Source organism: Theropithecus gelada, chromosome 5 (genome assembly GCF_003255815.1).
Source record: "Theropithecus gelada isolate Dixy chromosome 5, Tgel_1.0, whole genome shotgun sequence".
NCBI lineage: Eukaryota > Metazoa > Chordata > Mammalia > Primates > Cercopithecidae > Theropithecus > Theropithecus gelada.
In genome coordinates, this window is record NC_037672.1 from 59,474,994 (window position 1) to 59,492,592 (window position 17,599).

A 17,599-nucleotide genomic window follows, 5' to 3' on the forward strand; every position below is an offset into this window, starting at 1 on the left:
TCCCAGCACTTTGGGAGACTGAGGCGGGCAGATCACGAGATCCGGAGATTGAGACCATCCTGGCTAACACGGTGAAACCCCGTCTCTACTAAAAATACAAAAAAATTAGCCAGGCGTGGTGGCGGGTGCCTGTAGTCCCAGCTGCCCAGGAGGCTGAGGCAGGAGAATGGCGTGAACCCGGGAGGTGGAGCTTGCAGTGAGCCAAGATCGCACCACTGCACTCCAGCCTGGGCGACAGAGCAAGACTCTGTCTCAAAAAAAAAAAAAAAGAGAAACAGTACTATTGTAATCAATTTTGGAGGATACAGTTGTCCTTGTGCTAGTCCCATCAAACAGCTTTCTAGGTCTCGAGGAAGTTCTAGATTATAGTTTGTTTTTGTTTTTTTTTTGAGACAGGGTCTCGCTCTGTTAGCCAGGATGGTCTCGATCTCCTGACCTTGTGGTCCCCCGCCTTGGCCTCCCAAAGTGCTGGGATTACAGGCATGAGCCACTGCACCCAGCTAATTATAGTTATTTTTTATGATGTCTGCAGCAACTAGTACATGTTAAATACCCAAATTCTAAATCAGACTTGAAATATCCTTATGCAAACTCTGTGTTAGTACCTGATTGCCTCTCATGTCGCTTCAAAATAAAATATTAAGGATAACTAAGTCCTTACTCGAGAAAATTAAATGTGTTTCATGTTTTTAAGACAAGAAACTACTGGGCACAGTAGCTTATGCCTGTAATACCAGCACTTTGGGAGGCCGAGGCAGGAGGATCATTTGAGCCCAGGAATTTGAGACCAGCCTGGGTAACATGGCAAAACCCCCTCTCTATCAAAATACACAAAAATTAGCTGGGTATGGTGGTGTGCACCTGTAGTCCCAGCTACTTGGGAAGCTGAGGCAGGAGGATGGCTTGAGCCTGGGAGGTCAAGGTTGCAGGGAGTCAAGATTGTGCCACTGCACTCCAGCCTGGGTGAAAAAGTGAGACCCTGTCTCAAAAAAAAAAAAAAGAAGCTGAGCTGCCTCTGTAGGTCATACTCAGATTTTAAAATTTAACTCATCAAAAACTCTCCCCACAGGTCAGGTGCAGTGGCTCATGCCTGTAATCCCAGCACTTTGAAAGGCTGAAGTGGGTGGATCACTTGAGGTCAGCAATTCAAGAGCAGCCTGGCCAACGTGGTGAAACCTCATCTCTACTGAAAATACAAAAATTAGCCGGGCGTGGTGGTGCATGCCTATAATCCCAGCTACTCGGGAGGCTGAGGCAGGAGAATGGCTTGAACTCAGGAGATGGAGGTTGTGGTGAGCCGAGATCGTGCCACTGTGCTCCAGCCTGGGTGACAGAGGGAGACTCCATCTCAACAACAACAACTACTCCACCCACAAATGCTATCTGGGTCAGAACAAAGAAAAGATGTGAGGTATTCAATGAATATTTCTGTATAAAGCAGAACTAAGGGATTTATTTACCAGTCAATATTAGAATAACATCTAAGATGACTAGATTTTTGTAAACCATATTTAGATTTGTAGCCAGGGATAATTAAGAGCACTGGGGGGAAAGGGCTTTGACTAGACACAGGAACAAGTGGGTTCAGTGACTAGAAGTACTCCAGATAGAGACTAGCTGGTGATTTGCTTTTTGCATTGTCCTAGGAGACAGCTTTCTCAAAGTACATTTGATTTCCTTATCATATCCATAAACATTATCATTACTTGCCCTTGGAAGGCTTTAAGCAGTACCCTTTTCTAGCATAAAGCTGAAAGCACTGTGTCTATTATTGGCAGTCTTTTTCTATTGTGGCATTTTATTGTGTAGGAATAACTACTGGAGCTTCAAGCACAGGCTGCTGGGAATGGGAAGAAAACGCATTTGAGAGACACTGTGCAAAAGACAGCAGGTGTGACTTGCTGCCTGTGGAGGAGGGTGAAGGGGAAGAAAGCGTCAGAGACATTCTGAAGGTTCAAGCCTGCATGACTGGGAAGATGGGGACACTTGCAAAATGTAGGAAGATAAGAGATGCCACCATTTGGAAGGAGAGAGAGAGAGAATGATGAGACAATCTTGATGTTCCTAACTGCATACCCCAGCACAGGCCTTTTAAAAGCCTCGCTGTGCTGAAAGGGATGAAAAAGCCTGTCCGCTGCTTACTACTATTCGATTCATGTTGGCTGCCAAACAGATTATCACAAAATGTAGTGGCATAAAGCCACCATTTATTACACTCATAGATTCTGTGGGTCAGGAATTCAGACAGGGCACAGCAGGGACAGCTTTTCTCTGAAGTCTGGGGTCTTTACCCCAGAGCCTGAAGGCTGGATGCTGGAAGCATCTGAAGGTCAGCCTATTCTTGTGTCTGCAGGTCAAGGCTGGCTGTCAGGTAGAGGCCTTAGTTCTTCTCCATATGGGTGAATCTGGGCTTCTCACAGCATAGTAGCTGACTTCCCCAGAGCAATTGTCTAACTCCAGCTCTTGAAAAAAGTGAGTCAGCTAGAAGCTGTATCATAACCTAGCTTAGAAAGTTACAAAGCATGGCCTCTGTTGTCCTTTTTTGGTTGGAGCAGTCATAAGTCCTACTCAGACTCATGGAATAGAACATAGGCCCCACCTCTTGGTGAGAGGAGTGTCAAAGTCACATTGTAAGAAGAGCATGTGGTGTGACATGTGTGAAAATGGAAGAATAAGGAACATCAAAAGTCCTTCCAAAAAAGCAACAAATAAACTGATAAAAACTGCCAGAATCAACTTTTTCAGAATTCTAGAACCTAAGCAAAAGCTTACAGCAACCAGGACTTAATCAAGAAAGTCTGAAACTACTTTTGCAAAAATTATGACAGTGAGGGAAATCTAACATAACTGACCCCATCTTCCTTCTAACCTCACAAGCTGTCTTTGGTCATTCCAGGCTAACGATAGGAGGAATTTAGTATTTACTTTTATTTTTATTTTTTGAGACAGGGTTTCACTCCGTCACCCAGGCTGGAGTGCAGTGACACACTCATGGCTCACTGCAGCTTTGACCTCCCAACCTCAAACAATCCTACTGTCTCAGCCTCCTGCATAGCCGGGACTACAGGCACATAACCACCATGCCCGGCTAATTTTTGTTTTGTTTTGGTAGACGGGGTTTCATCATGTTGCCCAGGCTGGTCCTGAACTCCTGGTCTTGAGTGATCCTCCCACCTCCGCCTCCCAAAGTGCTGGGATTACAGGTGTGAACCACCATGCCTGGCCTACGAATTTATAGTTTAATTTTAAAACAAAGATGAAAATAGTTCCATCTCATAACTAACCCCCTCCTTGCTCAGGACCAAAACTGCCTTTGTAAAACTAATCAAAGGTCACAAGCTTAGAAGTGTGATAGGGCCCTGAATTCTGCTAAGATGTAGGCACAAACTCTAATCAGCCATTGTGTCTTCTGCTAAGATGTAGGCATAAACTCTAACCAGTTGTTTTATTACTTGCCTTTTTAAAACTCTGTACTACTCAGAAGTCACATAGCCACTGGTCACAAGATTTGTAACTTCTCCAAATGCCCCTGTGGATAACATCACTGTTGTAAAACCTAAGACTGATGTTTGAGATATTTTTCAGATTTGAATTCTGTATGGACCAACTGGCACCACCCAATCAAAAAAGTTGCACCCAGATATCAGCTCAGCAAGACAATATCGACCCCCTATGATTTCATCCTTGACCCAACCCATCAGCGTTACTCATTCCCTAGCCTCCTGCCCACCACACTGTCCTTGAAAAACCTTAGTCCCCGAATTCTCAGGGAGGTGGATTTGAGATTTCCTGTCCATCGGCTTGGTGGGTCCTGTCATAATGAAATTATTTGCTGCAACACTCCTGCTGCTCTTAGTGCATTAGCTTTTCTGGGCAGTGGGCAAGAAGAACTCAGCTGGGTAATTACAAAACTACCTGAATCTCAGCAAAAGCTCAGGAAGCTCTGTGGTGTTTTAAGTTACCCTCCTTCTACCTCCCCACTCCTGTGCTCAGTGATGATGGCCTTGAAGGTAAAAGCCCAGGTTTCTAGTACAGGTAAGAATGCCAGAAGGAGCAGAATAATGCATCTCATTCACAAAGAACTGTGGTCATTCGTTTTGAGCTGTGCGTTTGTCTGCTTGGGCTGCTGTAACAAAATGCTACAGACTGGGTGGCTTAAACGACAGAAGTGTTATTCTCTCACAGTTCTGGAAGCTAAAAGTCCATGATCAAGGTTCTGGCAGATTTGGCTTTTAGTGAAAGCTCTTTCTGGCTTGTAGATGTCACCTTCTCAGTGTGTCCTCACATGGTGGAGAGTTCTCTGGTGTCTCCTCCTCCTTTTATAAGGCCACCAATCCATTGGATTAGGGCCCATCCTTATGACCTCATTTAATCTTAATTGCCTCCCAAAGGCCTTATCTCTGAATAGAGTCACATTGGGGCTTAGCTAGGGCCTCAATATATGAATTTGTGGGAACACAATTAAGTCCACAGCAACTTATCTGGTGGCTCCCTAGCTGAATGGGCTTACCATTATCTTGCCTAACTTGGAACTCTGCCAGTTCTGAGGCAGCTACCAGGGTCCTTTGATAAAAACAGTTAAAGGCAAATGTATTAAGCACAACCCTGGAACAATGGATAACAGGTGGAGCAAACAGCAGTCTCACCAAAACACTTGACAGAAAAGGCTAGTGATGCTTTGGTGAACAAGGGCTTTGAAAAGCTCTGACATTCTTGGTGTTATGGGTTGAAATATGCCCCCTCCACCACAAAGATATGCTGCATCCTAATTCCCAGTATGTCAGAATGCAACCTTATTTGGAAATAGAATCCTTGCAGATTTAGTTAGTTGAGATCACACTGGATTAGGGTAGGCCCTTCCTCTAATATGATTGGTGTGCTCATAAGATAGCTTTGTGAAGACATAGACACACAGGAAAAAATGCCATGTGAAGACAGAAGTAGAAATTGGAGTCATGCATTTATGACCCAAGCAATGGCATGGATTGTCAGCTGTCACCAGAAGCTAGGTGGAATGCAACAGATTCTCGCTTAGTCCCTCCATAGGACACTAACTCTGCCAACACCTTGATTTCAGACTTCTAGCATCTAGAACTTAGGGAGTATAAGTTTCTGTTGCTTTAAGCCAATTTGTAGTACTTTGCAGCCCTAGGAAACTAATACAATAGTTAAATATTAAAAGACAGTATAAATGTATTTGTTGTTTGCTACTCCTTTTTCTCCTATCTGATTTAAAATACAACTGTATAAAGCAATAGTAATAAATCTATGTTATGGGTACACAATATATACATGTGTAATTTGTGACAATAACAACATAAATTGTTGGGAATGGAGTTATGTGGCAGCAAAGTTTTGTATACTATTCAAACTAAAGTGGTACTGGCCAGGCACGGTGGCTCTTGCCTGTAATCCCAGCTACTAGGGAGATTGAGGCACAAGAATCGCCCGAACCCGGGAGGCAGAGGCTGCAGTGAGCTGAGATCATGCCACTGTGCTCCAGCCTGGGGGACAGAGTGAGACTCCGTCTCAAAACAAACAAACAAACAAACACAAAAACTAGGGTGGTATTAATCAGAACTAGAATGTTATAAATATATGTTAATTGTACCCTCAGGGGAAATCACTTAAGAAATAACTCAAAAATATATATTAAAAAAGATGACAGTGCTGCACATGGTAGCTCACGCCTGTAATCCCAGCACTCTGAGGCTGAGGCAGGCAGACCACCTGAGGTCAGGAGTTCAAGACCAGCCTGGCCAAGATGGCAAAACCCTGTCTCTACTAAAATTATACAAAAATTAGTCAGGTGTGGTGGTGCACACCTGTAGCCGCAGCTACTTGGGAGGCTGAAGCACGAGACTTGCCTGAACCTGGGAAGTGGAGGTTGCGGTAAGCCGAGATTGTGCCTCTCCTCCAGCCTGGGTGACAGAGCGAGACTCCATCTCAAAAAAGAAATGACAAGGAAATTAAAGCAGTATGCTAGAAAATATCTAGTTAACACAGAAAATGGCAGCAATGGAAGAAGTGAGGAACCAAAAAGATACACAAAATATAGAAATCAAATAGCAAAATGACAGAATTAAGTGCTTGTCAGTAATTATATGTCAATGCTTTAACCTCTTCAATTCAAAGGCGGAAGCTGGCATCATGAATTAAAACATAATCCACTACATACTATCTACAAAAGACACATTTTGGATTCAGGACAGAAATAAATAGAGGATGGTAAAAGAAATTCGGCTGGGCTGTAATCCCAACACTTTGGGAGACCAAGGCAGGCAGATAGCTTGAACCCAGGAGTTCGAGACCAGCCGGGGCAATAGAGTGAGACCTCATCTCTACAAAAACAAAAATTGGCTAGGTGCGAGGTCACACACTGTGGTCCCAGCTACTCAGGAGGCTAAGGTGGGAGGCTCGCTTGAGCCTGGGAGATTAAAGCAGTAAGCTATGATCTTGCCACCACACTCCAGCCTGGGGCCACGGAGTGAGACCCTGTCTCCAAAAAAAAAAAAAGATATTCCATGTAAACAGAGGGTGAAGTGGCTACAGTAATACCAGACAAAATAGACTTTAAGACAAAAACCATTACAAGAGACAAAGGACATTATAATATTAAAGAAGATAGCAAGAAGCTATAACAATTATAAACATATATACACCTTACAATAGGGCAGCAAAATAGATGAAGCTAAAGAGAATTGAAGAAAAGAATAGACAATTTAACAATAAGAGAGGGCGCATTCAATACTTCACATTCAATAATAGAGTAACTGGACAGAATATAAACAAGGAAACAGAAGATTCAAACACTATAAACCAACTAGACCTAATAGATATACACACAGAACACTCCACCCAACAACAGCAGAATTTAAATTCTTCTCCAGTGCACAAAGAATATTCTCCAGAATAAACTATGTGTTAGGCCACGAAAAGTCTTGTTAAATTTTAAAAGATCAAAATCATACAAAGTATGTTCTCCAAGTATAGGGGAATGATATTAGAAATCAGTAACAGAAGGAAATTTGGAAAATTCACAAATACGTGGAAATTAAACACTTAAACCACCAACGGGTGAAGGAAGAAATCACAAGGGAAATTAGAAAATATACTGAGACACATGAAAACAAAAACACAACATACCTCAACCTATGGGATACAGTGAAAATAATGCTCAGAGGGAAATGTAGAGCGTAAATGCCTACATTAAAAAAAAAAAGAAAATGGCTGGGCACAGTGGCTCACGCCTGTAATCCCAGCACTTTGGGAGGCCGAGGCAAGCTGATCACTTGAGGTCGGGAGTTCAAGACCAGCCTGGCCAACATGGCAAAACCCTGTCTCTACTAAAAATACAAAAATTAGCCAGGCCTGGTGACAGGTGCCTGTAGTTCCAGCTACTTGGGAGGCTGAGGCAGGAGAATCGCTTGAACCTAGGAGGCGGAGGTTGCAGTGAGCTGAGATTGAGCTACTGCAATCCAGCCTGGGCAACAGAGCAAGATTCCGTCTCAAAAAAAGAAAAAAAAAAAAAAACTCGCAAAACAATTACGTCAGTTTCCACATTAAGGAACTAGAAAAAGAAATGCAAACTAAACCCAAAGCAAGCAGAAGGAAATACAATTCCAGTGGAAATAAACAAAACAGAGAATCAACAAAACCAAATGTTCTTCTTTAAAAAGATCAACAAAATGGATAAATTTTTAGCTAGAACTTATAGGCCCTCCTCACCTCCTCAACTTAATCTTACTTCTGTTCCCACCACTCCACTTAGACTGCACTTGAATAACTCAAGGGCCACTGCTATTCTCAACTGAATTCTTAGCAGCAATTGATAAATTTGAGGAGTTCCTCCTTCAATGGACTCCCCTGCCACTCTCCTGGTTCTCCTTCCTCAATGCTCAGTACTTTCCCATCTCCTTTGCTGGCTTCTTTGCTTGGCTTGACCTCTAGAGTTGGAGCCTATGGACTGTTTAGGCTCTCTTCTCTATCAACAGACGCTTCCTAAGCAACCCCATCCCATGGCTTTTAATAGCATCTCTATGCCAGTGAACTCTCAAATCTGATCTCCAGCCAGGCCAGCATTCTGAACTCTAGATTATATCCAACTGCTCTTCGGTCATGTTGACATCAGTATCTACATCGGCTTTACGTTGTATCTGCAGCACCGCTATTTTTCCTGTAGTATCATCTAACCAGTTGCTTAAGCTAAAAATGTAAGAGTTACCCTTTTAAATCCAATCAATCAATAAGTGGTCACTGTCATGTCTAAACCCTATTTTGAATGTTTCCACTTCTATTTCTGCTATTACCACCCTAAGGCAAGCCACCACCATCCCTTACCTTCATTACAACAGCCTTCTTAGACCCAGCAGATTGACTCTCTCAAGTGCCAACTTTACCCCCTAATTGGAAAAGTTGGAAAATTATTATTATTATTATTTTTTGAGGCAGGGTCTCACTCTGTCACCCAGGCTGGAGTGCAGTGGCACAATCTCAGCTCATTGCAACCTATACCTCCTGTGTACAAGCAATTCTCCCACCTCAGTCTCCTGAGTAGCTGGGATTGCAGGCGCCCACCACCATGCCCAGCTAATTTTTTGTGTTTTTGGTAGAGATGGGGTTTTGCCATGTTGGCCAGGCTGGTCTTGAACTCCTGATCTCAAGTGATCTGCCCACCTCAGCCTCTCAAAGTGCTGGGATTACAGGCATGAGCCACCGCACTCACCCAGAAGTTGGAAAATTAAAAGCACTTCCCAGACACCCTTACATGTAGTTTGGGGTCAGAATTAGACATTGTCAATTAAATGCACTAGCACAAAGTTTGTCAAGAGAAGCAAGACAGAGGCAATCCTCCTATTGCTATTGCTGCTGGTAAGCAAGGTCAGAGATGGAAGTGTTCTGTGTGGAGAGGTTGCAACAATGGGACCTGGCATTCCAGAGTCTGGCCAGCGTCGTGGGCATGAGCTGCAGTGGCAATGGTAGCAGGCTTCCTAAGCTAACCACTTGAGGTGTCCTCTAACTCCACAGACCAGTGGTAGTTGCCCTGACTCTTCTGCCAGTTCTTCCACTGATGTTGTATACACCTAACTCCTTGTGATTTTTGCCTGCAACACTCAACTCTGATATACCTAACTCATTCTTCCTGCATCCACTCATGCTCACCTATAAACCATTCTCCATTCCATACAGAATTCCTTAAATATGTAAATCGCTCAGGTTATCTTCTGCTCAAAATCCTCCAGTAGCTTCTTACCATACTTAGAATACAATTCAAACTTCTTACTGGAGTACAAAGCCCTATCATCGGGCTTCAGCCCACTTCTCTGATGATATCCAGCCAGTGGGCTCTCAATTCCTGAAGCAGACCAAGCTTTGCCCTAGATCTGTGCTGTGGTGTTCCATCTGCACGGGACATCAGTTCTCCCAGTTTCTTACATGTCTTCTATGTCATTTAGATTAGATGTCACCTTCTCATCATCCCCCACCCCCGTGAAGTTATTCTACCCTATATTCTCTGCAGAGCACTTACTAGTATCTAATCTTTTCTTGTCATTAGTCACCATTGTCTCTCTTTTCCAAGAATCTATGCACAATGGGAGAAGGGAGGAACTCTGTCCCCTCATAGCAGATCTGGGATGCAAGGTAAATGCTTAATAAATATTTAAGGAATAAATTTGGGTTAAATTTGTAAGGTAGAAATTTTACTTCTGTTAGTTACTCCAAGTGTCTTAGTAAAAACTCCACATTCTTAAATATTAGGTTGAGGATAATATCACTTTGCCATCTGTGCACAGGTGGTAGGATAACAAACTTTTTGAATATATTATACCCAACTTTGTACTCAGGGGAATAAAAAAAACCCTGAAAACGATCCCTTTTTAACACTGCCACTGGAAAAAGGGACTATCTAAAAATCACTAATTTTTTATTGAGGAAGAGGAATATTAGATAGTTGGATTTCATTCAGGAATACTGCCATTTTTCCCAAATTACTCCAACTCTTGCAACATCATACTTTTGGCTTGTAAGGATAAACAAAATATACAGTTTTCTCTCTCTCAGCTCCATCTGCTGTACTTGGCGAGCAGCTGGGAGGGGGTGGGTGGAGCCTCATACTTGATATCAAGTCTGGAGAAACAGCACCACCTGCTGGGGAAAGGCTGCCGTGCATCTGCCCTGGCAAGAAGCCTTGTGCAACTACACCTTTCCTTGTGCAACTATACATTTGATGTTCTGCGTAGCAACGAAAACCAGCTTTCCAGAAGACCAAAAGGAAGTCCTGCTACTCCAGAATATGTTGACAAGATTAGAGAATCTTCTGTCAAAGGCTTCTCTTCTAAAAAACCAACCTGGGCTTTGATCCAAGATTGGAAATCAGTGCCACTGTAGGAAAGAGAACAACAGAAGCACATCTGGATTAATAAACAGGAATAAAAAGAGTCACAACTTTAAGAGGCCTTTGTCCCCCGTATTCTCTGCAAATGAGAGGCTGAGAAAATTTAGTGCCTTTGTCCTCTTTTTGGAAATTCCAGAAGTTTTTTCCCTTCCTTTCCCTCATAAGGACTATGAATTCATCTGAATTCACCTTCTAGCTTACTATCCACATTAAAAAAAAAAAAAGTTTTTTAATGACACATAACAACTGTGCATATTTATGGGGTACACGGTGGTGTTTCAGTACATGTGTACATTGTGTATCACTACTTACATTCTTAAATAGCTATTTTCCTCTCTTGCCAATCTACTTTATCTTTCAAATTCTTCCTAAGACCTTTCTCCATCATTTGTGAATGGGTTTCTCAGGATCTAAAAACGATTCCACTCAACTAGTTTTCCATTACTTTGCAAAATAAATCTGGTATTTCAACTTTCTCTTCATTCCTGAAATCTATTTATTTTGTCCTCCTTACTCAGTGTACATGGGTGGTTAAATGCCTCTCCACCTCAATCCTCTGCTGGCTAGATGCTGTGTGCCTTCCGTGTTATTCAATTCCTTTCTAATCTAGATCCCAGTGCCTAATCTTCTCTCATTTCTTCCTTTTCCAACTACTCCTTAAGTATCAAGATATACCCCTTTCTGCCATCTGCCTATGAGCTTTCCAAAAAAGGTATCAAGTTCATCCTTTTATTACCATTTGTGGTTTTATCATCATTTACAAATTATTCCCATTTCTAAGATTTACCTAAACTCATTTCCTTTCTTTTTTACTCATATATTTTCATAATCCCTAGATTTCTTAATTGGCTACTAGATCAAAATTATTAACATAAAATATTTTATATCCCCTGTCCTCTCATAGTTCTAAGACTTCTTTTTCCTTATTCAAAGCATTTTTAAAATTACTCCTCCAGGATTCATGAGTTTTTCTTGATTAGTTAGGAAAGTTAACTCCCTCCTTCAAGCATTACCTTATAGACCTCAAAGTTAAGATTCTCAAAAATGTAAGGAACTCCACTCATATCCTGAATGCTTACTATCCAAATGGAATAGTAACCTTATATGTATACATAACTCAAATAATAACCAATGAATTGCCACTGGCACTCCATTAAAACACACACATCATACACAATTAAGGTAAGAGCTAAATATTCTTGTTTTTCAGTTTCTCTTTTGCTATGGCAGCATGTGGATAGAGTTCAGGAACCTATATATAACTGAGTGAAGAAGAAAATGCTTTTATTAATCACAACATGAAATTAACAGACATCCTATTAGAATTAAACCAGGATAAATACTGCTGTTAGAAAATTTACATTTCTCACATCCATTCCAGAGGAAAATCTTACGTATTAGGGCTCATCTTAATCTTATGGACTGATTTCAGTAAAACTTTTTAAATAGTAAATAGCAATTAACATATTCTCAAACTGTGCTAAGTAGTTAGAAAGGTAACTATAAAATATATAATGATAACACCCGGCAGGATTAGAACTGTTCTATTAAGAACACACCTCTGTTTTAGCTGTTACATCAGTGCACCTTTTTCACTGGTAAGGCAACAGCTTGTTGTGGGTGCCACAATGATTACCAAGTTTCTTCTTAAAAGACACTTGTTTGATCAAGACTCAAGTGAGTTTTCTTTCCCAATTTTCATCTTTTGGAGCAGAAGGAAATACCTTGGTCTTTGATATATATAAGGATGCAAATATGAAATACAGCTGTTATAATCTTCTAAATCACAAACAGGGGCAATGAATTATTATTAGAAATAAGTCTTTGAAATATTTCATTTTTAAAATAACAAGGCTTCTGAATAATCTCTCAAAACTAGCTTTCCATTTTAGTATATGACTTGATAAACATAGCACATTAGATTGGTTTTTAGCAATTTCTTCTATCAACTACACTTTGCCCTCACTAAGGGTTAGAGTATGATTTCAAACAATTTCTACATATAAAACATCTTTAAATAAGTTTTGTGTTCACTGAACTGAGACTTCTTTCACTTATGTACCTGTGGAAGTTAATTTGAGCATACACATATATACATACTTGCATACATATGTGTACATGTATGTTTTTTAAGTAAGTTACTTTTACCATTAGAATAAACCTAGACACTACAGGGACAACTCTGGGAACAGTGCGGTCTGCCTTAGCAACCCTTCTCTAGGTTGAGGAAGGCAGGTATAGTTCGCTGAAGGATGTGATGAGGCTGTAGTAAGTCTTCTCGTCATCTGTTAATCCTGCGTTGCCTGGTCTCACCACCACAGCTACGTGCACATCTGCTTCCTCAGCAGCACTGGCCTCTGTGAAAATCAAAGGATGTGTGTGTGTGTCAGAAACAGCAAAAAATGATGTCTGAGATTTGCATCAAAGCCAGCAGGGGGATGTGGGGATGGAAGAAATGAATTTGGCCCTGATTTGATAACTGTTGAAGTTAAAAGGTGGGAACCCTGGGGTTGACTATATTATTATCTCTTTTATATATGTTTTAATTTTTCCATAATAAAAATTTAAAAAATACGTAACTGTACTTGACAGAAGAGAATGGCAGTGTATCCTACACTTCTGAGCTTTATTAAGTACTTATGAATGCAGAAGGATGGAGCCATGTTCTGTCCTACACCTTTCCTCCACTTCCTCCCATCAGCCCATACTGAGAACTGAGCTGTTTCCCAAAGGACAGGCTGTTGGTAATACCAATTAAAATGATATGGGGCTGGGCACAGTGGCTCACACCTATAATCCCAGTACTTTGGGAGGCCTAGGCAGGTGGACCCAGGAGTTCACTTGAATGCCAGACTTGAGTCCAGGAGTTCGAGACCAGCCTGGGCAACATGGCGAAACTCTCTCTCTACAAAAACAGAAAAATAGAAAAATTAGCTGGGCGTGGTGGTGTGTGCCTGTAGTTCCAGCTACTCAGGAGTGCTGAGGTGGGAGGATTGCTTGAGACCAGGAGGTCAAGGCTGCAGCGAGCCGAGATCGTAATACTGCACTCCAGCCCAGGTGTCAGAGACCCTGTATCAAAAAAATAAAAACACAAAGAAGATAATGGGACAAATGGAATCCTATGGTCTAATCAGCCCAAGATATCTGCTCTTACCTCCAGACCCTAAATATGTCATGCTCCCAGCCTAGAACGGAGCAAGTTAGAGTGGGAAACAGGATACTGGACTGTGATAAGAGAGATGGCGCTTACTAGGACAGACAGAACAAAACTGGTGAGAAATCTGGAATACATCCTGTGGAGTTTAGATTTGGTATAAGAGTAATCCCCAATAGTTTCTCAGCCTTTGGAGAAGAGTCACAGCACCTGAATAGATTAACTGCAGGGCAGTCATGCTGAGAGAGTTAAGAAGTTCCCAGGAGACACACTGGGGCTGAGCTGTCTCTTCCACCCACCCACCCACCTCAAGTGCCTATTTTCTGTTCTGCCTATGAAAGGGCCTGTCACCTTCCCAGAGCCAACAGTATTCAAGACTCCCCTCTCTGAGTGGGAATGCCTTCTTCAGCCCACCTTTGCAGATGCCACTGGAGAAAGGCAGCTAGCTTCCACTCACCCCTACTTCCTAGCCTGACTGCCCTGAGCAAAGTTTTCATCATAACTGGCAACCCGAGAATTTGACCAAGTTGAGCCATCACAATCCACGTGGGACTTGACACTACAAGTGGCTGTTCCATATTCAGGCTTCTTATCTAATTCACCACAGGGCAAGTTTTATCCCTAAGCATCTATTTGCTCACTATTATAATACTGAGATACATTTTCATACTTGGGTATTATTTGGGATTTTATTTTTATTTTATTTTTTCAGACAGGGTCTCTCTCTGTCGCCCAGGCTGGAGTGCAGTGGCATGGTCTCCGCTCATCCCAACCTCTGCCTCCCAGGCTCAAGTAAGTCTCCTGCCTCAGCCCCCAACCGAGTAGCTTGGATTACAGGCGTGTATCACTACCCCCTGGCTAATTTTTGTATTTTAGTAGACACAAGGTTTCACCATGTTGGCCAGGCTGTTCTTGAACTCATGACCTCAAATGATCCATTCGCCTTGGCCTCCCAAAGTACCAGGATTACAGGCGTGAGCCACCGCGCCCAGCCATTATTTGGGATATTAACTTAGTTTTTCATTCTGCCTCAACAGTGGAAGGCATGTGGTACCAAAACAGGATCAGAGAGAGAGAAAAGAGCGGGCAGGCAGACAGCTCCCTGCCTCATCCCATCTGCCAATGACCCAAGTTCTGGCCCCACTGCCTAAGCATGTATGGGGCCAGCAGAAGACAAAGGGCGGAATAAAACTGCCTTACAGAGAATCAAAGGGAGCCAATTTCATTTTGAAGCCAATTTAGGGATTATTTCTATTCTCCAAAATTAGGAATAATTTCTACAACTACAACTGAGGAAAAGGCTTAAGTGAGAAGATCTGAAATTACAGACGTACTATGTGATCCCAAATACAAAAACTAAGTGGCTACAAGAATATGAAGAAACTGTAAGTGGTCTAAGGACAGGGGTTGTAATTCTTAATATGGAGATAGAGCAAAGGTCCGGGGATCACAAATTGAACACATTTAATCCCAGAATTGGCTGGCTCTGAGCAGAGCACTCGCCACAAAGCAGACCCTTAATTCTAAGCCTGCAGAAATTTACCATCCAAAGTGCTAGGGAAATTAAATATAAACAAAACTACAGACTTTTATCTCCAACAGCCTGAATGGTTAAAGAAAAACAATTCACAGATTAAATCAGCTAAACTCACCAGAACAAGGCCTATTTCCTTTTCATAAGAAGCAAAACGTAGTAAAAGGTTTTCAAATTATCATTCTTCACAGGAACTGATAACACATACCTACCCTTCATTGATAGTAATGACCCCCGACCCTACCACTCTAAGCCCCTCAAAATCACAAGGGTATAGTGAAGTTTCAAATCAGGAAAAGGTTTCTATACAGAAAAATGATACGCAAACATTTACAGAGAGTTCAAAGTAGAGGCCAGGTGAAATGGTTGTTGCTAAGGCTAATGCTCATTGACAGTACATTTCACATGGCCTGGCTACCTAGTCATTATACAGTGACCCTTGAAGCATTGTGTCTGTGCATCTGTCAGTCTCTCCTCCAGTGCAATCAGATATGTAAATATAAAGTTTTCCAGAAAGTAGAAAAAAATGAGCTGAGAGTTTGTAGAAATGCTTGGACACACAGGACATGGGCTGATCCCTGCCAAATCTTTCGAGTTTTCAAATCTCGTCAATTAACATCCAGATTTAAAATTCCAGGCCAAGTGTGGTGGCTCACGCCTGTAATCCCAGCACTTTGGGAGACTGAGGTGGGTAGATCACCTGAGGTCAGGAGTTTGAGACCAGCCTGGCCAACATGGCAAAACCTCGTCTCTACTAAAAATACAAAAATTAGCAGGGCGTGGTGGTATGTGCCTGTAATCCCAGCTACTCAGGAGGCTGAGGCAGGAGAATGGCTTGAACCTGGGAAGCAGAGGTTGCAGTGAGCCGAGATTGTGCCACTGCACGCCAGCCTGGGTAACAGAGCAAGACTCTGTCTCAAAAAATAAATAAAAATAAAAATAAATAAGGCCGGGCGCGGTGGCTCAAGCCTGTAATCCCAGCACTTTGGGAGGCCAAGACGGGCGAATCACAAGGTCAGGAAATCGAGACCATCCTGGCTAACACGGTGAAACCCCGTCTCCACTAAAAAATACAAAAAACTAGCCAGGCGAGGTGGCGGGCGCCTGTAGTCCCAGCTACTCGGGAGGCTGAGGCAGAAGAATGGCGTAAACCCGGGAGGCGGAGCTTGCAGTGAGCTGAGATTTGGCCACTGCACTCCAGCCTGGATGACAGAGCCAGACTCCATCTCAAAATAAATAAATAAATAAATAAATAAATAAATAAATAAATAAATTAAATAAAATTCCAGTCTAGATTAACCAAGGACTGAAATTTAACAAAGACATTAATAATGACTGAATGTCTATTGTATGTCAGGTAAAATTAAGCCTGCTCTGCCTCTATTTCTCTAGAAAAAGTTATTAAAACTTTTTTAGATATTAGATGACCTATGCTGATTAATTTTTTTTAAAACCGCTTAGCAAATTAGTATCTGCATATATACCTACAACTCTTGCCTATCTCAATAAACCAAAAGCTCGAGGGTCAGCAGAAGAGAAAGAACAGTTCAAACACACGACCTCAGGTAAGGCACCTTTACCAGAGCCTGGATTTTCCTTTGGGTCCTAGCTCTGAAAACCTCAGGAGTGACATTAGTTCTATAGTAACAGATAGGGAGGGCTGGAGAGAGGACTCTTGCTTACAGACTGCTGAAGCTGCTACCAGGAGGCCCCAGGAGTCATGTGGAGTTGACTAAGCAAAAGAGCATCCTCCTCCTCTCCTCTGCTCCTTTTCCCTAATCCCCTTCCCCAGCCTCCTGTCACAGACACAGTTTGCCAAGAGCAGCTGCACAGTACACAAAGCCCTGCTTTGGGGGTAAACAGAAGGTATGATTTCAGGCCCGGAGAAACTTGCAACCCATCGCAGAATGGAAGAAACACAAGTATGTGGAGCTGCCCTCAAATGCAAGGGAAATTATAAACCCACCAAAAGTAGGCTCAGTAGGTAATGCACTAACACTCTAAGGAGAATAAATGCGCAATCACAAGTTGGAGCCAGGGGAAAGCCTCACCAACCAGGGGCTTTTCAGTAAAAATTGCAGAGGCCACCTTCCTCCAGCACTCTTTACCTTTCACCTGCTTGTTTCCTCATTCGCTACTTTCTCCTTCTGTAATTCTCTAGAGGACTCACATTCTTAGGTAGATGCTCGAGTATGTTTTCCATTTGATCAAAACTACTCTTGAAGGCCAGGCGCGGTGGCTCACACCTGTGATCCTAGCACTTTGGGAGGCGGAGGCAGGAGGATCACTTGAGGTTAGGAGTTCGAGACCAGCCTGGCCAATATGGCAAAACCCCATCTCTACTAAAAATATTTTAAAAATTAGCTGGGGTGGTGGTGTGCACCTATAATCTCAGCTACTCAGGTGACTGAGTCATAAGAATTGCTTGAACCCAGGAGGCAGTGAGCCGAGATTGCACCACTGCACTCCAGCCTGGGCAACAGAGCAAAACCCTGTCTAAAAAAAAAACTACTCT

The 17,599-nt window shown here is 42.4% G+C and overlaps 1 protein-coding gene across 2 annotated transcripts in view; it reads right to left on the reverse strand.

Annotated features, from left to right (window-relative positions):
• Positions 1 to 11,658: 11,658 nt before the first annotated feature.
• ENOPH1 (enolase-phosphatase 1) overlaps positions 11,659 to 17,599 on the reverse strand; it is a 35,984-nt gene continuing 30,043 nt past the window's right edge. The window contains exon 6 of one of the 2 annotated variants that reach the window (XM_025385194.1): positions 11,659 to 12,753. In XM_025385194.1, the coding sequence (XP_025240979.1) occupies positions 12,614 to 12,753 (140 nt within the window). In that variant the 3' untranslated portion in view covers positions 11,659 to 12,613. The remainder of the gene's footprint in view (positions 12,754 to 17,599) is intronic. The other variant, XM_025385193.1, reaches the window with a different exon arrangement.